Source organism: Bos grunniens, chromosome X, assembly GCF_055505025.1.
Source record: "Bos grunniens cultivar Pamir isolate PY7600 chromosome X, Bosgru_T2T1.0, whole genome shotgun sequence".
Taxonomy (NCBI): domain Eukaryota; kingdom Metazoa; phylum Chordata; class Mammalia; order Artiodactyla; family Bovidae; genus Bos; species Bos grunniens.
In genome coordinates this window covers 141,883,644-141,909,691 of record NC_141194.1, presented here as the reverse complement: position 1 = coordinate 141,909,691, position 26,048 = coordinate 141,883,644, and the positions used below count along the sequence as shown (strand labels likewise).

The following is a 26,048-nucleotide window of genomic DNA, read 5'->3' as shown; positions in this document are numbered from 1 at the left end:
CAAGCACAGCCAGAGGCCCTGATCTCAGAATTTAGGAATAACCAACTAACAGCACGGGCAGTTCTGGGTTTGTCTTGGGCAAAGCAAATACTGTCTCTCTCTCTCCCTTTTTGCAGTTTACTGTGAAAGTACTAATATATGCTTTGAGAAGTAAACGTCTAGATAAATACTGAGACCTTGACCCAGTGACTGGCACATAAGAATACAGTACATACCAGCTGCGACATTTATCATTGTAATTCCTTGTGGCACAACCCTGCAAACTAACCTCTTGCTTGGAGGAAACTGAGTAAGGCAACTATGGACTCTTGCTGTTACTGAGGTCAGGTAAGTTTCTGTAACTGACGACACCCTCCTTCCCTCAGCTGCCTCCAATTTCTCCTCCTTGAATGAACTGAAGCAGAGGAGTTTTACTTCCAATTGGTTGATATTGTTGTTGCCATCAGTTCTGTTCAGTTGCTCAGTCGTGTCGGACTCGTTGCAATTCATGGACTGCAGTAACTGGGCTTCCCTGTCCATAAACAACTTTCGGGGCTTGCTCTAATTCATATCCATCAAGTAGGTGATGTCCCCTTCTCCTCCTGCCTTCAATCCTTCCCAGCATCAGGGTCTTTCCAATGAGTAAATTCTTTCCATCAGGTAGCCAAAGTATTGGAGCTTCAGCTTCAGCATCAGTCCTTCCAAAGAATATTCAGGACTGATTTCCTTTAAGATTGACTGGTTTGATCTCTTTGCTGTCCAAGGGATTCTCAACAGTCTTCTCCAACACCACAGTTCAAAAGCATCAATTCTTCGGCGCTCAGCTTTCTTTATAGGCCAACTCTCACATCCACATATGACTACTGGAAAAACCAGAGCTTTGAGTAGACGGGCCTTTGCCAGTGAAGTCATGTCTCTGCTTTTCAATATGCTGTCTAGGTTGGTCACAGCTTTTCTTCCAAGGAGCAAGTGTCTTAATTTCATGGCTGCAGTCACCATCTTCAGTGATTTGGAGCCCCAAAAGATAAGTCTGTTATTGTTTCCATTGTTTCCCCATCTATTTGCCATGAAGTGATGGCATGGTGTTCCTTTTTTGAGTGTGGAGTTTTAAGCCAGCATTTTCACTCTCCTCTTTCATTTTCATCAAGAGGCTCTTTAGTTCCTCTTCACTTTCAGCCATAGGGGTGGTGTCATCTGTATATCTGAGGTTATTGACATTTCTCCTGGCAATCTTGATTCCAGCTTGTGATTCATCCAGCCTGGCATTTTGCATGATGTACTCTGCATATAAGTTAAATAAACAGGGTGACAATCTACTCGTTTCCCAATTTGGAACCAGTTCACTGTTCCATGTCTGGTTCTAACTGTTGTTTCTTGATCCGCCTTCAGATTTCTCAGGAGGCAGGTAAGGTGGCCTGATATCCCCATCTCTTGAAGAATTTCCCAGAGTTTGATGTGATCCACACAGTCAAAGGCTTTGGCATAGCCAATAAAGCAGAAGTAGATGTTTGTCTGGAATCCTCTTGCTTTTTCTATGATCCCACAGATGTCAGCAATTTGATCTCTAGTTCCTCTGCCTTTTCTAAATCCAGCGTAAACATCTGGAGGTTCTCAGTTCACATACGGTTGAAGCCTAACTTGGGGAATTTTGAGAAATACATTGCTAGCATGTGAGATGAGTGCAACCGAGTGGTAGTTGGAACATTCTTTTGCGTTGCCTTTCTTTGAGATTGGAATGAAAACTGACCTGTTCCAGTCCTGTGGCCACTGCTGAGTTTTCCAAATTTGCTGGCACATTGAGTGCAGCACTTTCACAGCATCATCTTCAGGATTTGAAATAGCTCAGCTGTTGCCATAGCAGCACTCAAACTTTCCATCTGAAAACCCTAGGGAACAGGGAGTCATAAACTTCTTCTGAGGCTTCTGCTGCAGCTGCTTGCAGGTTGGATGGCCACTCAGGTATTTATTTATTTATTTTTCACTGAAGGATAATTGCTTTACAGGATTCTGTTGGTTTCTGCCCAACATCAACATGAATCAGCCATAGGTGTACATATGTCCCCTCCCTCTTGAATCTCCCTCCCACTTCCCTCCCCATCCCCTCTAGGTTGTTACAATGCCCCTGTTTGAGTTCCCTAAGTCATACAGCAAATTCCCAATGGCTATCTATTTTACATATGGTAATATATGGTTCCATGTTCCTCTCTGTATGCATCATGCCTTCACTAAGGTATTGAGGGTTAGTAAGGGAGGGCTCCTCAAAAGTCATCGGCAGTGGTTCTCCCCATTCATCACCCAGACCCCAAACTTGACCATGCTCTTGACCTCTCACACCCATTCTGCCAAATAGCCTCTCATCAGGAAGGTAAAGGGAGAAAAGGAACTAGGAAAGGACAGGGCGTGCTGCTGTGCTAAGTCGATTCAGTCGTGTCCAACTCTCTGTGACGCCATGGACTGTAGCCCAGCAGGCTCCTCTGTCCGTGGGATTCTCCAGGCAAGAACACTGGAGTGGGTTGCCATGCCTTCCTCCAGGGGATCTTCCTGAGCCAGGGATAGAACCCCAGTCTCTTATGTCTCTGGGAGTGTTCTTTACCCCTAGCACCCCCTGGGAAAGGCCCTTAGGAGAGAGGATCAAGAATGATGTCTCTCACTCATATGTGAGAATAAAATCCCATCCTTTTCCTTCTCATGTTGGAGCACAGGGCTCCATGAGGGGGTTCTAAATAGGACCTTTCCATAAATAAACACCCTGCTTCATTGGCTTGGCCTTAGACGTCTTGGATTTGGTTCCAAGTCAATTCATCAAAAGCCATCATTTTACCAAAAGTCAAGACACAATGACCAAATGAACAAGTGGGTCATTCTTTGAAGGATTAAGTTACTATATGACTAATGTGCCAGAGCTTACCAAACCTACTGACTTACCAAAAACTTTATTGTTGTTTTATGTATTTATTTCAACTTGTTACTTAACATACAATAATGCACATATTTAATGTATATAGTTTGACGAGTTTGGATATATATATAAAACCATGATACCATCACAATGTTATTTAAGAGAAGAAATAGTCTGTTTTTTTAAAATATTCTACTTATTTATTTTTCCGTGCTGGGTCTTTGCTGTGGCAGGAGAGATCTTCCATTTCCTTGCAGCGTGTAGGCTCTTTAGTTGCAGCATGTGAACTCTTAGTTGCTGGGTGTGGCATCCAGCTCCTTGACCAGTGTTCCAACCCGGGCCCCCAGCATTGGGAGTGCAGAGTCCCAGCCACTGAACCACCAGAGAAGTCCCAATGCTGTTATTTTTAAATCCAGAGTTTAATGCGGTTTCCTTTGGGAATTGGCATGGCCAAGTGCCGGTGCCAGCCGGCAAAGTCGATCAGGTCCCGAGAACGTGCACGGCGCGGCTGAGAAAGAAAACTACAGCAAAGGAATACTACAACAAAGATGGGGTCGAGAGGTTCAGACACATCTCCACAAAGGGAAGCGGTCTGACACCGACTTTATTCAGCATCTTATATTTATACAGGAGAGCGTGAGAAAGACAGGACAGTTAACTTTTTTCTTGGTTGACCTATACATCTTACAAACAGTTACAAGAAATCTTGAGAGCATGGGAATGGCACCCTGTTATTATTTCTTACACCAGATAACATTTCCCTGTGCGTGAGAAGTTTGCCCAGAACTCCAGGTGTCTGCAGTAAATAAGCACCTAATCTCTGGGGTGGTGGGACAGAGAGCTATGTTTGCAAGCAAACCCTCAACGACTGAGGCAGCTCCCAGAGCTGTGTCCTTCAGACAAAGGACCCCGTTCTCACGGGCAGCTCCCCGCAGCCAAGGGCTGGAGAGAGCCAGTTCCATAAGGTTCTGGGCCTGGACACTCCCCCTCCCCATTCTTTAGTCCCTCCTTCCTCTGGGATAGGCAACTGGAGAAGACTCTCTTCCTCTGCCAGCAAATGATCCCCTCCTCGATCCCAACCCCCAGCTACAAGGGGAATTTGGCTGATGGCCTTCTCCTTCTTCCTCACATACCCTTTCCTGGGCGGTTTCCACCTGGGAATTCCATTTGAAGAAGAAAGGCAAGGTCTTCCTGCTTCTCTTAAATAATGTGATTATACTGCATCAGTGCTCAGGGACCACTCCTCCTGGCTTGAGGCAGCACTCAACCAAGAGCCTTCTTTGCAGTGTTAAATTAGCTGGAACCCAGGTTCTCCCCAGGATGTTGAAGGTGACAAAATATATCTGGAGGCCACATGATCAACTCTGAGCTGGGGAAGGAGGGCTAAGCTTTCCACCTCTGGGAGAAGGGAGGGAGACTGGAAAGTCTCACACTGGCCTAGACAGAGTTTCCTCTTGCATTTCCTCTACAGAGCCAGGAACTCCCCCTCCTGCTAGAGTGGTTTCTATCTGTGCCCCCACCCCACCCCGCATATCCTCCGCAAAAGGGAAGGTGGTGAACAGAACTGGGAGAGAACCAGATGAACACCCGGCTCCCTCTCCTCCATAAAGCCCTATAAGCAGCCCCTGTAGAAGTGGCCCTTGGGGTCCTTGCCTCTGACCTCATCACCATGAATGTGGCTCAAGCCTGCTTTGGAACACATTCTCCTCCCTTGAAGACTCAAGCGACCCGTCTTGCACATCTAGGTGGTCCCAGTGGTGCAGGGTGGGGGAAGGACGGGTGTTGGAGATGAGGGTGGAAGCGAATGGATGGGTCTCGGTACACCCCTCCTGGGCACGTGGGAAACTTCAGAGATGTGTGTGGTCTACTGATGGTGACTGTGGAGCAGCAGTTTCCATCAGATGCACTAACCCCATGTGACACACAGAACAAATATGCAGAGAATTCACTACTTTATTGAAAACACAGAAAACGGGCCCTAAAATAGTGGGTCAGTGACTCAGCATGTGTATGTAAGACACTTGGCAGGCACTTGGCAGGCCCTGTGTGCTTGATGCTGAGGTATCGGAACTTCAATCTGGCTCAAAGGCACTTTCGACAAAGCTGTCATGGAGACCATTCAAGAGGAAACGGGGCTACAGAAAGGCCACCGGTGGTAGGGGACCAGGCAAGGCCGTGAGGGCAGCCGGAGTGAATGGAGGGTGGTAGAATCCAGGGCAGAGGAGGCAGAAACAGAGGGGGTAAGGGCAGCATGGGCATCAAGGGCGGCCTGGGGGGCATGGAAGGCAAGGGTATCAGCTCCAGGGGCATCGGCTCCAGAGGGACCCAGACCCAATCCGGGTCCTGAACGAGGACGGTGTTGCAGGGTCCACCCCTGTTGCTGACCACACGGTGGGCCGGGAGCAGGGGCGGCGCATCTCTGAACCTCAGTGCTCTCTGACATTTCCTCCACCTGGTCCTTCTGTGCTTAAACCACACCTCCAGTCAGAGAGAAAAAGGGGGCTGGGTTAGTACATGGACCAGTTAATGTCAGACAGGAAAAAACGGAGCAGGGAAATCTTGGTGACTTGAAGATGGGAAACTACACCAGGAGAAGAAGCTATTTCCTTCTGGTTAAAATTTTTTAGGACATTTACTTAAAGGCCCTCCCATCAGCCCCCCTACCCCCCACCCCCAGCAAGTGAGCACTGATGATGTGCCTGGCTCTGGACTGGCTTCTCGCCTTGTCTCTCCTCCCACCTATTACTATTCGTGCCACTAACGCCACTCACTAGGCAGGCGCACCTTCGTGGTGGGGGAAGTTGAGCACATGATAAAGTGGGTGCCTTTTAAAATCATACTGAGAGGAACGGGACTCATTTTGAATGACCCATCTTTGGTGCACAGTAAATAATCAATAGGCACGGGCTGGGTTTGTAAATAAAAGCTGTCCTCAGGGACTGCTGCGACGGTTATAGAGACGGAGCTGGTGTTGTCAGTGAGGTTTGGTCGTGGGGGCCCAGGGACTCTGTGGTTCGTCTGCTGACACCAGTGGAGTGGAAGCCCTGGACACAGCCTCAGTACCAGACTGCAGATCAGAGAGGTTTAGACTGCTGCTGCTTAGTGGCTTCAGTCCGTCCGACTCTGGGCGACCCTATGGACTGCAGCCTGCCAGGCTCCTCTGTCCGTGAAACAAAGTCGGCCCAAATTGACTAACATTCTTAAAATCTCGGCCGGCCAAGAGATGGCGGGGAGGACGCAACCACTGTTGCCTTTCTCAGCTCTGCACTCTCCACCCTGCCCCGCCCTCCAAATTTGCCCAGGCTCAGGACCCAGTCAGCTCCTTCTGCTCTGGGTGCGGCTGCAGGACCTTGGACCAGAGTCTCTCATGCCCAGCACAGCCCTGTTCTCTAGGTGCTGCCTCTCAACCAGGAGAGCCTCATTGTCCCCTCATGATTAAGGCAAGAGCATGCAACCTGCATATTAGGAAGAGAATTGACAAACACGTGGGTCAGGATTCACAAAATGGCTCCTTCCGAAATATGAGCCAACTTTCAACAACTAATAGAAAAACCTGTGCTGTGGGTGCCACTGCTCCCTCAGCATCCCACTTGTTGGAATTACATCATATTTAATGTTTTTGGATGTTTTCACTCTGCAAGTTTTACATGAAACCAAAGGCCTCCTCTCTCTATCGCCTCATTTTTCCTCTCCCATCTTAGTATCTGGGCCCTTCTGATGCATGAATAGGTAGTCTTAAGGAGCCACATTAATAGAGCTCATTTTGGAGGGGGGGATAGAGTGTACCAGGGATCAAATCTGCATAAAGATAAGCAAAATGCAAAACTGGCTAACTGAAGTGCTGGTGGCTACTACTTCCATATTCCCAGTACTGCTTTCATAGAGTAACTCTTGCTGTATGTGAAAACAAGGGGAGGTGTGCATTAAATATTTCTTTGGGAAATTCGTGCCACAGAATTTGGAAATAGATGGGAACATTCTCTCTTTTCCCTTATTTGTTTCCTGTGGGTCCTGTTCCCCTTCAGAACTCCACTAAGAGACCACTATGTAAACCCCGGAGAAGCATGTCACCAAAACTTCAGGTTTTCTTTCCCAGTGAACTTGCTTTGTCTTCATGAGAGAGCAGACGCCTGGGCCTCCCAAGCCCTGGCCAGACCTGACTGTGAGCCCAGCCCCTGGCCTCGGGCTCCCAGCCTTGCTTTGCAGACCCCCACCCGCACCCCCACCCCGACCAGGTCTGCAGCCCGCATCCATCACTGCCCTCACACAGGGACTCTGCAGCAAAGCAAATAATAAAACCTTCCTGATTTTTCTTCCTTCCTTTCTTAATTTTATACTTTAAAAAAATATTCCCTTGATACAACTTACTCTGTTCTAAGAACAAATATTCAGTTTCTGTGCCTGGAGGTACCAAGTAGTCATTACCATCTAGGTAAATGGGCAAGTACTTCAAATTAACACAAGTAATGTTAACACAAATTAACACAAGTCCATGGTTGAGAGCCATGGACCATGGGCCATCAGAGAGAAATTCTTCAAAACCAATCCCTGAAAATAGTATGAAAAGGGCAGAAAAAAATCCTTAGACATTAGAAATTGCTCAAAATAATATTCACTCATACATCGGGTAGTTTCATAATGTTGCATATATGCAGTATCTCCAATAAATATAGTAATAGTGTCCAATTTTCTCAAACTCACCTTTCTAGGTCAGTGGAAATTTACTCAACTTTTTAAAATATATATATTTAGAGAAATTCCTAAGGGTTGCAAACCTTTCCTTCATCTCCATCATAATGCACAACCTACTTTGTTAGCAATGTTTTCAGGCTGCACTTCAAACAATTTGAGAAAATTAAAATTACAGCTGAAACTCTACACTGTTGTGAGTGTGAGTATGGGTGTGCTCAGTTGTGTCTGACTCTTTGCAACCCCACAGAGCCTGCCAGGCTCCTCTGTCCACGGTATTTTCCAGGCAAGAATACTGAAGCAGGTTGCCATTTCCTACTCCAGGAGGTCTTCCTAAAATAGGGATGGACCCCACGTCTCTTGTGTCTCCTGCGTTGCTCTACCAAACACACAAAAACAACAGCAGGAGGATCCAGCACTTGGAATTTTAAATCATGCCCCTCCCCATCAGTCTCAGCTAAACTAAACGTACATTTGTTGCTCATATGTTGCGTCCTGAGGTGAATTATTCCCTTACCCAAATGCCTGAATACTTGAAAATTCACTCCTTGCAGAAAGAGCTCATGCCTGGCTTAAATATTTTAAATAATTTACTATACTTGGACCCCTTGCATGCTTAGTCGCTCAGTCGTGTCTGACGCTTTGTGACCCCATGGACTGTAGCCCACCAGGCTCCTCTGTCCATGGGGATTCTCCAGGCAAGAATATTGGAGTGAGTTGCCACTCAAGCGGTGGACCCCCTTAAAACCCAGCTATCTGGTGCATTAATTTAAATAATTCCCAAGTCAGACTCAGTCCCAACATGAGTCCACAGAGAATTGCCCCCTAAAGGAAATCAGTGTTAGAAGGAGTTTACTTTACTGAAGAGGTATCTATTCTGGCCCCAAAGTCCCAGAAGTTCCAATCTTATTTCCCAAACATAATGCAGGCTACAAACACAAACCAAAGTGAGAATGTCCAGGATAAGGTATCCAGTTCCTGAAGTGGGTTTTAGAATGGCTGTTACGCCAAAGTGCTTTTTTTGTTTACTCACCAGTATTCTATGTTCAGTCACTCCCATGCATCTTGCAAGCTCCTGTCTGAGGGGGAATAATTACAAATATTCAGCATTTGACATTATGCATGAAATGAAATATATGTTGTACATTTCTCACTATTTAAGATATTTACTCAGAGAGTAGCCAAGATAACAGCATAAGAAAACTCTGAGCTTACTTCCTCCCTTGGGCACACCAAAATTACAACTATATACAGAGAGGCTATTGATGAGAATGACCTGAAAGATGACCAGACAAGATCTTCCACAGCTACAGATATAAAGAAGGAGACACAATAAGATGGACAGGAAGGGTGGAGAAGGGGTATAGTCAAGACTCACACCCACAGGTCAGCAACTCATACGTCCTGGACTTAGTCACTCAGCTGTGTCCTACTCTTTGGGACGCCATGGACTGGATCCCACCAGGCTCCTCTGTCCATGGGGATTCTCCAGGCAAGAAAACTGGATTGGATTGCCAAGCCCTCCTCCAGGGGATCTTCCCAACCCAGGAGTCAAACCCAGGTCTCCTGCATTGCAGGTGGATTCTTAACCATCTGAGCCACCAGGCAACCAATACACAGGAGGATAATTATAATTGAAGAGATTCACCACAAGAAGCAAGGGGTCTGAGCACACTAGATTTCCTAGCCTGGGGTCCTGTGCTGGGAAGATAAGCTCTCAGAACATTTGGCTTTGAAGACCAGCAGGGCTTCCTTTCAGGAGACCTGGAGCTGTGAGAAATTGAGACTCCACTCTGAAAGGGTGAACCCAAAGTCTCACATGCTCTGGGACCCAGGGCAGAAGCAGTGATTTGAAAGGAGCCTCGATCAGACCTACCTGTTGATCTGGAGAATCTCCTAAAGAGGCAGGAAACAACTACAGCTCACCCTGGGGACACAGATGCTGGCAGCAGCCATTTTAAGGTGCTCGTTGGACCGTGAGCACTCTGCTGCTGGCAAGGGCCAGTTTGAAATCCTCCCTCTAGATTATTAGTACTGTGACCCAGCCCTCCCCCCAGTCTATTGGCACTAATCCTGGCACACCCCAAAGCAAGCCGCTAGCCAGGCAGGGTCACAGCCTCACTCAGCAACAAGTCATTTGCCATAGGAGCTTCTGAGTCCCCAGTCACCCAAGAACCACGCTTGCCCACCAGAGGTCCCAGGACCCAGCCCCAAACACCGGTGGGCCAGCAGCCTATGCACTAGGCAATGCCTGGTAACCACCAGACCAGGGGTCCACCCATGGTACTCAGCCCACCACAACGGAAGGGCTCATACAGCCCGTATAGAAAGCACTCCTGGAGCATATAGCTCTGATGACCAGAGGAAGTGACAGAGTGTATTTAATGTGACCAAAGGGGGAAAATCTACAGCAAAGAATACTCTACCTGGAAAAGCTATCATTCAGAGTTGAAGAAGAGATAAAGACTTTTAGAGACAAGTAAAGCTAAGTGTTCAACACCACTAAACATGATTTACAAGAAATATTAAAGGAACTTCTCTAAGCAAAAAAGAAAAGGCTATTAACACAAATAAGAAAAGAATAAAAAGTAAAGTTATAAGCTTTTACACAGCAAAGGAAGCCATAAAGAAAACGAAAGTCCATAGGTTTATGAAACAGAAGAAAGTATTCGCGAATGATGCAATTGACAAGAGCTTAATTTTCAAAATATGCAAACAGCTCATACAACTCAATAACAATGACAAAACAACTCAATCAAAAAATGAGACGACCTAAATTGACATTTCTCCAAAGAAGACGTGTGTGTGTGTGGGCACATATGTGCTCTATCGTGTCCAACTCATTGTGAATGTATGGGACTGTAGCCTGTCAGGCTTCTCTGTGCATGGAATCTCCAAGACAAGAATTCATGGGGTCACAAAGAGTTAGACACAAAGGTGCACACACACAGACGTGTCTTCTTTGGAGAAATCTCTGTTTTGGTCTTCTGCCCCTTTTTTGATTGGGTTGGGTTTTTGTTGCTGTTGTTATTAAGTTGTATGAGCTATTTCTGTATTTTTTAAATTAAGCCCAGATATTTCTTCAAAGAAGACATATAGACGGCCATCAAGCACATGAAAAGATTCTCAACACTGCTTATCAAACATCTGGGCATATATCTAGAAAAGAGCAAAATTCTAAGTAGAAAAGATACACATACACCAATGTTCATAATGGCACTGTTTACAACAGCTAAAACATGGAAGCACTCTAAGTGTTCATCAACAGATGAATGGATAAAGATGAATGGATAAAGATACAAAGATTCCATTGTATGTGTACACAATGGAATATTACTCAGCCATAAAAAGAAGGAAATTCTGCCATTTGTAACCATGTGGGTGGACCTGGATAGTATTAGGCAAAGTGAATTAATTCCAACAAAGACAAACATTATAAGATATCACTTTACATGCAGAATCACAAAACAGTACAAATGAACTTTTTTACAAAACAGAAACAGATTCACAGAGGTAGAAAACAAATTTATGGTTTCTGAGGAGGGGGAATAAGTTGGGAGTATGGGATTAACAGATGCACACTACCATATATAAAACAGATTAAAAAAACAAGGATTTACTGTATAGCACAGGGAAGGCTAGTCATTATCATATAATAAACTATAATGGAAAGAATCTGAAAAAGAATACATATACAAACATATGTATATGTAAGCATAACCGAATACACTAGCTATATAAACCTCATGGTAACCACAAACCAAAAATCTATAATGGACACACATACAACAAAAGAGAAAGGAATCCAAACATAACACTAAAGAAAGCCATCAAATCACAAAGGAAGAGAGCAAAGAAGAAGAAAAGAACAAAAAGAAAAGAATTAACAAAATGGCAGTAAATATGTACCTACCAATAATTACGTAAATATACATGGAATAAATGCTTCAATTAAAAGACACAGAGTGGCTGACTGGACACAGAAACAAATCCCACATACACGCTGCCTACAGGAGTCTCCCTGCTGATCTAAATACTCAGACAAAAAGTGAGAGGATGCAAAAAGGTATCCCATGCAAATGTAAATCAAAAGAAAGCTGGGATAGGAACACTTGTATCAGATAAACTTAGTCTTTCAAACAGAGACCGTAACAAGAGACAGACATTACATAATTAACATAGAATCAACTCAAGAAGATGTAACAACTATAAATATATAGACACCCAACATAAGAGCACCTAAAATACATACAGTAGGTACTAACAAACATAAAGGAGAAACTGACAGTAAACATGATATTCAGGACTGTGACACCCCACTTACATCACCGGACAGATCATCCAGACAGAAAATCAATAAGGAAACACTGATCTCAAATGACATATTAGACTTAATGGACTGATAGAGCATCCCATCCAAAAGCAGCAGAATACACGTTGACATTTTAGGAATGTCGACATTTTAGGAATCAATAAACTAAGGTGGACTGGAATGGGTGAATTTAGCTTGGATGACCATTATATCTACTACTGTGGGCAGGAATCCCTTAAAAGAAATGGAGTAGCCATCATAGTCAACAAAGGAGTCCGAAAGGAAGTACGTGGATGAAATCTCAAAAACGACAGAATGATCTCCGTTTGTTTCCAAGGCAAACCATTCAATATCACAGTAATCCAAGTCTATGCCCTGACCAGTAATGCTGAAGAAGCTGAAGTTGAACAGTTCTATGAAGAACTACAAGACCTTCTAGAACTAACACCCAAAAAAAGATGTCCTTTTCATTATAAGGGACTGGAATGCAAAAGTGGAAAGTCAAGAAATACCTGGAGTAACAGGCAAATTTGGCCTTGGAGTACAGAATGAAGCAGGGCAAAGGCTAACAGAGTTTTGCCAAGACAATGCACTGGTCATAGCAAACACCCTCTTCCAACAACACAAAAGAAGACTCTACACATGGACATCACCAGATGGGCAATACTGAAATCAGACTGATTATATTCTTTGCAGCAGAGGAGTTCTATACAGTCAGCAGAAACAAGACTGGGAGCTGACTGTGGCACAGACCATAAACTCCTTATTGGCACATTCAGACTTAAATTGAAGAGAGTAGGGAAAAGCACTACACCATTCAGATATGACCTAAATTAAATCCCTTACAATTATACAGTGGAAGTGACAAATAGATTCAAGGGATTAGATCTGATAGACAGAGTGCCTGAAGATCTATGGACAGAGGTTCATGATATTGTACAGGAAGGAGGGATCAAGACCATCCCCAAGGGAAAAAAAATGAAAAAGGCAAAGTGGTTGTCTGAGGAGGCCTTAGAAACAGCTATGAAAAGAAGAGAAGTGAAAGGCAAAGGAGAAAAGGAAAGATATACCCATTTGAATGCAGAGTTCCAAAGAATAGCAAGGAGAGATAAGAAAGACTTCCTCAGCAATCAATGCAAAGAAATAGAGGAAAACAATAGAATGGGAAAAACTAGAGCTCTCTTCAAGAAAATTAGAGGGGGCGGTCCTAAGATGGTGGAGGAATAGGACTGGGAGACCACTTTCTCCCCCACAAATTCATTGAAATAACATTCGAGCGCTGAGCAAATTCCACAGAACAACTTCTGAATGCTGGCAGAGGACATCAGGCACCCAGAAAAGCAGACCATTGTCTTCAAAAGGAGGTAGGACAAAATATAAAAGATAAAAAGAGAGACAAAAGAGGTAGGGACGTAGATCCGTCAAGGGAAGGGAGTCTTAAAAAAGAGAGGTTTCCAAACATCAGGAAATACTCTCTCTGGTGGGTCTGTGGGGAGCCTTGGAATCTCAGAGGGCAAAATAACAGGGAGAAAAAATAAATAATTAAAACCCACAGATTATGTGCCCAACAGCAACTCCCAGTGGTGCGACAGCCCAGAGGCTCGCATCCCCCACCAGCAAGCAGCGGAGGGACAGGGAGAGGTGGATGGCATTGCTTAGGATAAGGACCAGGCCTGAATGCCCTGAGGGCAATCTGAGGGAACTAGCTTGAGATAGCAACCCAGACTGTGGGATAGTTATCCTGTGATCCTGCAAAAAGCCCTAACCACCTCTAGGCAAGCTCACAGAACAAAGGACTGAGCAGAGCTAGCTGGCTGCGGACCAGTCCATACCCCACTGGAGACAGGCAGGCGAGGGCAGCCAGAGCTGGAACGGGGCAATCGCAGCCTCAGAGAGGCATCCTATACCAAACTGCAAGCAGATTTCATTGCTAACCAAGACTTCTTGGGATTGTGGATGGTCGACATGCACCGGGAGGGTCGCAGCCAGAGATCAGCTTCCCAGAAGAGAGAAGGCGCGCCCGTTGTACACCCAAAAAACCGAGCGGCTGGGACAGAGGAGGGGATAAGTCACAGCCTTCAACTGGGGGCGACTACGCGCGCCAAGGACCTGGTCACCTGAGCTGCTCGGACCTGGGACGGGCGCAAAAGCAGGCCCAACCAAGTCTGCGCCTTTGCAGAGTACCCGAGAACCTGAACCTGAGCAGCTTAGACCTGGGAAGTGCATGCAAACCAGGGCCCGCATCAGACAGTTCCTGGCAAAGAAACCTAGAGTCTGAACAGTGTAGACTGGGAAAGCACACACGCCGTGAGCGGAGCAAACCCAGTGTGGCTTAATAACTGAACACACGCAGTGATATTTGTTTGCAGTGTTCCTCCCTCCCCAAAGCACGACTGAACAAGCGAGCCTAAAAAAAAAGTGACCACCACTGCACCCCTTGTATCAGGGCGGAAATTAGACACTGAAGAGACCAGCAAACAGAAGAAGCTAACATAAACAGAGGGAACCACTTTGGAAGTGGCAGGTGCAATAGATTAAAATCCTGTAGTTAGCACCGATACATAGGAAGGGGCCTATCCATAGACAGTGAGAAGTACAAGCCAGACCAAGAAACTATCTGAAAATGAACTGACCCCACACTGTCCACAACAGCTCCAGGGAAAGTCTTAGATATATTTTTACTTTTATCATTTTTAAATTAAAAAAATTTTTTTGTTTCATTTTATTTTAATTTTATTATTTTACTTTTTTTGTTATTTTTAAGTCCCCATTACTCATTTAATTTTCATTTTTATAACCTACTATTACCTTAGGGGAATAAAAAAAGAAAGGCCCTATTTTTAAAGCAAACTTCATATATATATATTATAATTTCTGTGACTTTGTGTTTTGCTTTTGTTTTGTTTCATTTTTGTTTTTGTTTTTTTTTTTAATATTGTATTTTTGAGAATATAACCACTAATCAAAATTTTTAATCTTTGCTTTTTGGTATTTGTTATCAACTTTGTAACTTTAAGAACCCAATCTTCAGTACCCATTTTTACTTGGGAGCGAAATCACTGGCCTGACTGCTCTCTCCCCCTTTGGACTCTCCTTTTTCTCCACCAGGTCGCCTCTATCTCCCCCCTCCCCCTTTCCTTCTCTACCCAACTAGGTGAATCTCTTTGTGTGTTCTGGGCTGTGGAGAACACTTAGGGAACTGATTACTGGCTGGATCTGTCTCTCTCCTTTTAATTCCCCCTTTTATCATCCTGGCCACCTCTGTCTCCTTCCCCCCTCTTCTCTTCTCTGTGTAACTCCATGAACATCTCTGAGGGGTCCAGACTGTGGACAGCACATAGGGAACTGATTACTGGCTAGCTTGCTCTCTCCCCTTTTGATTCCCCCTCTTCTCCTCCTGGTCACTTCTATCTCCCTCCTCCCTCTTCTCTTCTCCATGTAACTCTGTGTAATTCTCCAGGTGTCCCTCACTGTGGAGAAACGTTTCATCATTAACTTAGATGTTTTATCATCAGTGCTCTATAGATGGAGAAGTCTTGAGGCTACTGTAAGAATAATACTGAAAACCAGAGGCAGGAGGCTTAAGTCCAAATCCTGAGAACACCAGAAAACTCCTGAATCCAGGGAACATTAATCAATAGGAGCTTATCAAACGCCTCCACACCTACACTGAAACCAAGCACCACCCAAGGGCAGACAAGTTCCAGAGCAAGACATACCATGCAAATTCTCCAGCAACACAGGAACATAACCCTGAGCCTCAATATACAGGCTGCCCAAAGTCACACCAAACCCACTGACATCTCAAAACTCATTACTGGACACTTCACTGCACTCCAGAGAGAAGAAATCCAGCTCGACCCATCAGAACACTGACATATGCTTTCCTAACCAGGAAACCTTGACAAGCCATGCGTCCAGCCCCACCCACAGTCAGGAACCTCCACAATAAAGAGGAACCACCAACTGCCACAAAAGCCACCCCAAACACAGCAATATAAACAAGATGAAAAGACAGAGAAATACCCAGCAGGTAAAGGAACAGGATAAATGCCCACCAAATCAAACAAAAGAGGAAGAGATAGGGAATCTACCTGATGAAGAATTCCAAATAATGATAGCAAAAATGATCCAAAATATTGAAAACAAATTGGAGTTACAGATAAATAGCCTGGAGACAAGGATTGAGAAGATGCAAGAAAGGTTTAACAATGACCTAGAAGAAATAAAAAAGAGTCAATATATAATGAATAATGCAATAAATTAGATCAAAACACTCTGGAGGGAACCAACAGTAGAATAACAGAGGCAGAAAATACAATAAGTGAGGTAGAAGATACAATGGTAGAAATAAATGAATCAGAGGAAAAAAGAAAAACGAATTAAAAGAAATGAAGACAACCTCAGAGACCTCTGGGACAATGTTAAACGCCCCAATATTCGAGTCATAGGAGTCACAGAAGAAGAAGACAAAAAGAAAGACCATGAGAAAATACTTGAGGAGATAATAGCTGAAAACTTCCCTAAAATGGGGAAGGAAATAATCACTCAAGTCCAAGAAACCCAGAGAGTCCCAAACAGGATAAACCCAAGGCAAAACACCCCAAGACACATATTAATCAAATTAACAAAGATCAAACACAAAGAACAAATATTAAAAGCAGCAAGGGAACAACAACAAATAACACACAAGGGGATCCCCATAAGGATAACAGCTGATCGTTCAATAGAAACTCTTCAGGCAGAAGGGAATGGCAGGGAATACTTAAAGTGATGAAAGAAAATAACCTACAGCCCACATCACTGTACCCAGCAAGGATCTCATTCAAATATGAAGGAGAAATCAAAAGCTTTACAGACATGCAAAAGCTGAGAGAATTCAGCACCACCAAACCAGCTCTCCAACAAATGCTAAAGGATCTTCTCTAGGCAGGAAACACAAAAAGGGTGTATAAACTTGAACCCAAAACAATAAAGTAAATGGCAATGGGATCATATTTATCAGTAATTACCTTAAATGTAAATGGGTTGAATGCCCCAACCAAAAGACAAAGACTGGCTTAATGGATACAAAAACAAGACCCCTATATATGTTGTCTACAAGAGACCCACTTCGAGACAAGGGACACATACAGACTGAAAGTGAAGGGTTGGAAAAAGATATTCTGTGCAAATAGAGACCAAAAGAAAGCAGGAGGAGCAATACTCATATCAGATAAAATAGACTTTAAAACAAAGGCTGTGAAAAGAGACAAAGAAAGACACTGCATAATGATCAAAGGATCAATTGAAGAAGATATAACAATCATAAATATATATGCACCCAGCATAGGAGCCGGAGAAGGCAATGGCACCACATTCCAGTACTCTTGCCTGGAAAATCCCATGGACGGAGGAGCCTGGTACACTGGGGTCCATGAGGTCGCTAAGAGTTGGACACAACTGAGAAACTTCACTTTCACTTTTCACTTTCATGCATTGGAGAAGGAAATGGCAACCCACTCCAGTGTTCTTGCCTGGAGAATCCCAGGAACAGAGGAGCCTGGTAGGAGGCCATCTATGGGGTCGCACAGAGTCGGACATGACTGAAGCGACTTAGCAGCAGCAGCAACATAGAAGCACCACAATATGTAAGACAAATGCTAACAAGTATGAAAGGGGAAATTAACAATAACAAAATAATAGTGGGAGACTTTAATACCCCACTCACACCTATGGATAGATGAACTAAATAGAAAATTAACAAAGAAACACAAACTTTAAATGATACAATAGATAGTTAGACCTAATTGATATCTATAGGACATTTCATCCCAAAACAATGAATTTCACCTTTTTCTCAAGTACACACGGAACTTTCTCCAGGATAGACCACATCTTGGGCCATAAATCTAGCCTTGGTAAATTAAAAAAAAAATTGAAATCATTCCACGCATCTTTTCTGACCACAATGCAGTAAGATTAGATCTCAATTACAGGAGAAAAAACTATTAAAAATCCCAACATATGGAGGCTGAACAACATGCTGCTGATCAACTAAAAAATCACAGAAGAAATCAAAAAAGAAATCAAAATATGCATAGAAACAAATGAAAATGAAAACACAACAACCCAAAACCTACAGGACACTGTAAAAGCAGTACTAAGGGGATGGTTCATAGCAATACAGGCTTACCTCAAGAAACAAGAAAAAAGTCAAATAAATAACCTAACTCTACACCTAAAGCAACTTGAAAAGAAAGAAATTATGAAACCCAGGGTTAGGAGAAGGAAAGAAATCTTAAAAATTAGGGCAGAAATTAATGCAAAAGAAACAAAAGACACCATAGCAAAAATCAACAAAACCAAAAGGTGGTTCTTTGAGAGGATAAATAAAATTGACAAACCTTTAGCCAGACTCATCAAGAAACAAAGGGAGAAAAATCAAATCAACAAAATTAGAAATGAAAATGGAGAGATCACAACAGACAACACAGAAATACAAAGGATCATAAGAGACTATTATCAGCAACTATATGCCAATAAAATGGACAACTTGGAAGAAATGTACAAATTCTTAGAAAAGTACAACTTTCCAAAACTGAACCAGGAAGAAACAGAAAATCTTAACAGACCCATCACAAGCACAGAAATTGAAACTGTAACAAGATATCTTCCAACAAACAAACCCCAAGACCAGACGGCTTCACAGCTGAATTCTATGAAAATTTAAAGAAGAACTAACACCTATCCTACTCAAACTCTTCCAGAAAATTGCAGAGGAAGGTAAACTTCCAAACTCATTCTATGAGGCCACCATCACCCTAATACCAAAACCTGACAAAGATGCCACAAAAAAGAAAACTACAGGACAATATCACTGATGAACGTAGATGCAAAAATCCTTAACAAAATTCTAGCAAATAGAATCCAACAACATATTAAAAAGATCATACATCATGACTAAGTGGGCTTTATCCCAGGGATGCAAGGATTCTTCAATATCCACAAATCAGTCAATGTAATATACCACATTAACATGTTGAAAAATAAAAACCATATGATTATCTCAATAGATGCAGAGAAAGCCTTTGACAAAATTCAACATCCATTCATGATAAAAACCCTCCAGAAAGCAGCAATAGAAGGAACATACCTCAACATAATAAAAGCTATATATGACAAACCCACAGCAAACATTATCCTCAATGGTGAAACATTGAAAGGATTTCCCCTAAAGTCAGGAACAAGACAAGGGTGCCCACTCTCACCACTACTATTCAACAGTTTTGGAAGTTTTGGCCTCAGCAATCAGAGCAGAAAAAGAAATAAAATGAATCCAGATTAGAAAAGAAGAAGTAAAACTCTCACTGTTTGCAGATTATATGATCCTCTACATAGAAAACCCTAAAGACTCCACCAGAAAATTACTAGAGCTAATCAATGAATATAGTAAAGTTGCAGGATATAAAATTAACACACAGAAATCCCTTGCATTCCTATAGACTAACAATGATAAAACAGAAATTAAGGAAACAATTCCATTCACCATTTCAATGAAAAGAATAAAATACTTAGGAATATATCTACCTAAAGAAACAAAAAGACCCATACATAGAAAGCTATAAAACACTGGTGAAAGAAATCAAAGAGGACACTAATAGATGGAGAAATATACCGAGTGCTTGGATTGGAAGAATCAATATACTGAAAATGAGTATACTACCCAAAGCAATCTATAGATTCAGTGCAATCCCTATCAAGCTACCAATGATATTTTTCAGAGAACTAGAACAAATAATTTCACAATTTGTATGGAAATACAAAAAACTTTTAATAGCCAAAGAAATCTTGAGAAAGAAGGACAGAACTGAAGGAATGAACCTGCCTGACTTCAGGCTCTACTATGAAGCCACAGTCATCAAGACAGTATGGTACTGGTACAAAGACAGAAATATAGATTCATGGAAAAAAATAGAAAGCCCAGAGATAAATCCACACACCTATGAACATCTTATCTTGACAAAGGAAGAAAGAATATACAATGGAGAAAAGATAATCTCTTTAATAAGTGGTGCTGGGAAAACTGGTCAACCACATGTAAAAGAATGAAACTAGAACACTTTCTAACACCATACACAAAAATAAACTCAAAATGGATTAAAGATCTAAATGTAAGACCAGAAACTATAAAACTCCTAGAGGAAAACATAGGCAAAACACTCTCTGACATAAATCACAGCAGGATCCTCTATGACCCACTTTTCAGAATATGGGAAATAAAAGCAAAAATAAACAAATGGGACCTAATTAAAATTAAAACCTTCTGCACAACAAAGGAAACTCGAAGCAAGGTGAAAAGACAGCCTTCAGAATGGGAGAAAATAATAGCAAACAAAGCAACGGACAAAGAACTAATCTCAAAAATATACAAACAACTCCTGCAGCACATTTCCAGAAAAATAAAAGACCCAATCAAAAGTGGGCCAAATAACTAAACAGACATTTCTCCAAAGAAGACATACAGATGGCTAACAAACACATGAAAAGATGCTCAACATCACTCATTATCAGAGAAATGCAAATCAAAACCACAATGAGGTACCATTTCACACCAGTCAGAATGGCTGCGATCCAAAAGTCTACAAATAATAAATGCTGGAGAGGGTGTGGAGAAAAGGGAACCCTCTTTCACTGTTGGTGAGAATGCAAACTACTACAGCCACTAGGGATAACAGTGTGGAGATTCCTTAAAAAACTGAAAATAGAACTGCCACATGACCCAGCAAACCCACTGCTGGGCATACACACTGAGGAAACCAGAATCAAAGAGACACGTGAACCCCAATGTTCATCACAGCATTATTTATAATAGCCAGGACATGGAAGCAACCTAGATGTCCATCAGCAGATGAATGGATAAGAAAGCTGTGGTACATATACAAAATGGAATATTATTCCGTCATTAAAAAGAATACATTTGAATCAGTTCTATGAGGTGGATGACTGGAGCCTATTATACAGAGTGAAGTAAGCCAGAAAGAAAAACACAAATACAGTATCAGTTCAGTTCAGTTCAGCAACTCAGTCGTGTCCGACTCTGCGACCCCATGAATTGCAGCACGCCAGGCCTCCCTGTCCATCACGAACTCCCGGAGTTCACTCAAACTCATGTCCATCAAGTTGGTGATGTCATCCAGCCATCTCATCCTCTGTCGTCCCCTTCTCCTCCTCCCCCAATCCCTCCCAGCATCAGAGTCTTTTCCAATGAGTCAACTCTTCGCAGGAGGTGGCTAAACTACTGGAGTTTCAGCTTTAGCATCATTCCTTCCAAAGAACACCCAGGACTGATCTCCTTTAGAATGGACTGGTTGGATCTCCTTGCAGTCCAAGGGAGTCTCAAGAGTCTTCTCCAACACCACAGTTCAAAAGCATCAATTCTTTGGCGCTCAGCTTTCTTCACAGTCCAACTCTCACATCCATACATGACCACAGGAAAAACCATAGCCTTGACTAGACGGACCTTTATTGGCAAAGTAATGTCTCTGCTTTTGAATATGCTGTCTAGGTTGGTCATAACTTTCCTTCCAAGGAGTAAGCGTCTTTTAATTTCATGGCTGCAATCACCATGTGTAGTGATTTTGGAGCCCAAAAAAATAAAGTCTGACACTGTATCCACTGTTTCCCCATCTATTTCCCATGAAGTGGTGGGACCAGATGCCATGATCTTTGTTTTCTGAATGTTGAGCTTTAAGCCAACTTTTTCACTCTCCTCTTTCACTTTCATCAAGAGGCTCTTTAGTTCCTCTTCACTTTCTGCCATAAGGGTGGTATCATCTGCATATCTGAGGTTATTGATATTTCTCCTGGCAATCTTGATTCCAGCTTGTGCTTCTTCCAGCCCAGCATTTCTCATGATGTACTCTGCATATAAGTTAAATAAACACAGTGACAATATACAGCCTTGACGTACTCCTTTTCCTATTTGGAACCAGTCTGTTGTTGCATGTTCAGTTCTAACTGTTGCTTCCTGACCTGCATATAAGTTTCTCAAGAGGCAGGTCAGGTGCAGTATACTAACACATATATATGGAATTTAGAAAGAAGGTAACGATAACCCTGTATGCAAGACAGCAAGAGACACAGATGTATTGAACAGTCTTTTGGACTCTGTGGGAGAGGCCGAGGGTGGTATGATACGAGATATGAGAATGGCATTGAAACATGTAAAATATCGTATGTGAAACAAATCTTCAGGCCAGGTTTGATGCATGATACAGGGTGCTCGGGGCTGTTGCACTGGGATGACCCAGAGGGATGGGATGGGGAGGGAGGTGTGAGGGAGGTTCAGGATGGGGAACACATGTACACTCACAGAAGATTCAATTCAATGTATGGCAAAAACCAATACAATATTGTAAAGTAAAATAAATAAATTAATTTAAAAAAACATGTCATGGGGATGTAATATACAGCACAGGTATTGTAGTTAATATTATTGTATTACCTTGTATGGTGGCACAGGATAACTAAACTTATTGTTGTAATCCCTGCACAATGTATACAAATGATGCATCATGAGTTGTACACCTAAAACCAGTATAATATTATACAACTATACATCAATAACATTACAAATAAAAATAACAAAATTTTAAAAAGAAAATTAGAGATACCAAGGGAACGTTTCATGCAAAGATGGGCACAATAAAAGACAGAGATGGTAATGACCTAATAGAAGCAGAAAATATTAAGTAGAGGTGGCAAGAATACATGGAAGAACTAAACAAAAACGTTCTTCATGACCCAGATGAAGATGATGGTGTGATCACTCACCTCGAGCCAGGCATCCTGGAATGTGAAGTCAAGTGGGACTTAGGAAGCATCACTACAAACAAAGCTAGTGGAGGTGATGGAATTCCAGTTGAGCTATTTCAAATCCTGAAATATGATGCTGTGAAAGTGCTGCACTTATATGCCAGCAAATTTGGAAAACTCAGCAGTGGCCACAGGACTGGAAAAGGTCAGTTTTCATTCCAATCCCAAAGAAAAGCAATGCCAAAGAACGCTCAAACTACCGCACAATTGCTCTCATCTCACACGCTAGCAAAGTAATGCTCAAAATTCTCCAAGCCAGCCTTCAACAGTGCGTGAACCATGAACTTTCAACCAGAGATCAAATAGCCAATATCCATTGGATCATCAAAAAAGCAAGGGAGTTCCAGATAAACATCTATTTCTGCTTTAATGACTATGCCAAAGCCTTTGACTGTGTGGATCACAATAACTGTGGAAGATTGTTAAAGAGATGGGAATACCAGACCACCTGACCTGCTTCCTGGGAAATCTGTATGCAGATCAGGAAGCAACAGTCAGAACTGGACACGGAACAACAGACTGGTTTCAAATCGGGAAAGGAGTTTGTCAATGCTATATATTGTCACCCTGCTTATTTAACTTATACGCAGAGTACATCATGAGAAACATCGGGCTGGATGAAGCACAAGCTGGAATCAAGATTGCCAGGAGAAATATCAATAATCTCAGATATGCAGATGACACCACCCTTATGGCAGAAAGTGAAGAAGAAATAAAGAGCCTCTTGATGAAAGTGAAACAGGAGAGTGAAAAAGTTGGCTTAAAGCTCAACATTCAGAAAACTAAGATCATGGCATCTGGTCCCATCACTTCATGGCAAATAGATGGGGAAACAGTGGAAACGGTGGCAGACTTTATTTTGGGGGGCTCCAAAATCACTGCAGATGGCGATTGCAGCCATGAAATTAAAAGACGCTTGTTCCTTGGAAGAAAAGTTATGACCAATCTAAACAGCATATTCAAAAGCAGAGACATTACTTTGCCAACAAAGGGTTGTCTAGTCAAAACTCTGGTTTTTCCAGTAGTCATGTAAGGACCTGAGAGTTGGATTATAAAAGCTGAGTGCAGAAGAATCAATGCTTTTGAACTGTGGTGTTGGAGAAGACTCTTGAGAGTCCCTTGGACTACAAGGAGATCCAAGCAGTCCATCCTAAAGGAAATCAGTCCTGAATATTCATTGGAAGGACTGATGCTGAAGCTGAAACTCCAATACTTTGGCCACCTGATGGGAAGAACTGACTCATTGGAAAAGACCCTGATGCTCAGAAAGATTGAAGGCAGGAGGTGACGGGAATGAAAGAGGATGAAATGGTTGGATGGCATCACCAACTCAATGGACATTAGTTTGAGTAAACTCCGGGAGTTGGCAATGGACAGGGAGGCCTGGCGTACTGCAGTCCATGGGATTGCAAAGTATCAAACACGACTGAGCAACTGAAGTGAACTGAACACATTCTCTTGTGCACGTGGAACATTCTCTACAAAACAAGTGTCAATAAATTTAAGAAAACTGAAATGGTATCAAGCATCTTTTCCAACTACAATGCTGTGAGACTAGAAATCAACTGCAAGGAAAAAAGCTTCAAAAAAACACAAGTACATGGAGGCTAGACAAAATGCTACCAAACAGTGAATGAGTCATTGAAGAAATCAAAGATGAAAAACAAACAAACAAACAAACAAACCCGGCAACAAACAAAAATGAAAACACAATAATCCAAAATCTATGGGATGTACTAAAAGCAGTTTTCAGAGGGAGGTTTGTAGTAATTCAAGCTTTCCTCAGGAAATAAGAAAAATCTCACATAAGCAACCTATCTGCACACCTAAAGGAACTAGAAAAAGGAGAACTAACAAAACCCAAAGTTAGTACAAGGGAGAAATCACAAAAATCAGAGAAGAAATAAATGAAATATATTTTAAAATATATAAAATAGCAATGCAAATAAGAGTTGATTCTTTGAAAAAGTAAATAAAATATATAAATCTTTAGCCAGACTCATCAAGAAAAAGAGGGTCCAAATCTATAAAATCAGAAATGAAAAAGAAGTTACAATCAACACCACAGAAATACAAAGGATCATAAGAGACTACTATGAACAATTAATTAGACATCAATAAAATGGATAACCTAGAAGAAATTAACAAATTCCTAGAAATGTACAGTCTACCAAGACTGAAGCAAGAAGAAATAGAAAATTTGAACAGATCAATTACTAGTAATGAAACTGAATGGGAAAATTAAAAAGGATGTATTTATTTTACAGCAGCAGGAATACAGCCAATATCTTATAATAACTTTAAATGAAGAATAATCTATAAAAATTTTCAGTCAGTATGTTGCACATCTGAAACTAATAGAATATTTGAAATCAACTACACCTCAATAAAACAGACATCACTAATCACAAGAGAAATGCAAACCAAAACTACAATGAGATATCACCTCACACATGTCAGAATGGCTATCATCAAAAAGACTACAAATAACAAATGATGGTAAGCTTGTGGAGAAAAGAGAACACTTGCACACTGTTGCTGGGAATGTAAGTTGGTGCAGCCACTGCAGAAAAGAGTATGGAGGTTTCTCAAAAACTTAAAAACTGAACTACCATAAGACCCCGAAATTTCAATCCCAGGTATATATTTAAAAAAAAGAAAAACTAATCCCAAAAGATACATGCACCCCAATGTTCATACCAGCATTATTCACAACAGCCAAGATATGGAAGGAACGTTAAGTGTCCATCAACATAGGCATGGATAAAGAAGATATGGTATATACATACAACAGAATACTACTCAACATTAAAAAGAATGAAATTTTGCCATCTGCAACAACATGGATGGACTTGGAGGGTATTATGTTCAGTGAAATAAATAAGTAGGACAGAGAAAGGCAGATAGTGTATGATGCCACTTATATGTGGAATCTAAAAATGAAAACAAACTATTGAATATAACCAAAAAAGAAGCCTCACAGATATAGACAATAACCTAGTGGTTATCCGTGAGGAGAGACAAGAGAGAGGGACAAGATAGGGGTAGTGGATTAACAAGTACAAACTACTATGTATAAAATAAATAAGCTACAAGGATACATTGTACAGCACAGGGAATACAGCCAATATTTCATAAGAACTATAGTGGAGTACAACCTTTAAAAATTGCGAATCACTATGTTGTACACCTAAAACATATAATATTGTGTATCAACTACTCCTCAATTTTTTAGAAAAGATAACTTTAAAGTCTCCACCAAAAATCTATTAGAACTAATAAATGAATTCAGTACAGTTTCAGGATTCAAGA

General features: G+C 42.0%; 1 protein-coding gene across 1 annotated transcript in view; it reads right to left on the bottom strand.

Moving 5' to 3' along the window:
• Positions 1–4,816: 4,816 nt before the first annotated feature.
• LOC147341524 (uncharacterized) overlaps positions 4,817–26,048 on the bottom strand; it is a 28,862-nt gene continuing 7,630 nt past the window's right edge. The window contains exons 3-4 of the mRNA XM_086389727.1: positions 8,601–8,646; positions 4,817–5,356 (exon numbers count right to left, since the gene is read on the bottom strand). Coding sequence (XP_086245853.1) covers positions 4,985–5,356; positions 8,601–8,646 — 418 coding nt within the window. The 3' untranslated portion in view covers positions 4,817–4,984. The remainder of the gene's footprint in view (positions 5,357–8,600; positions 8,647–26,048) is intronic.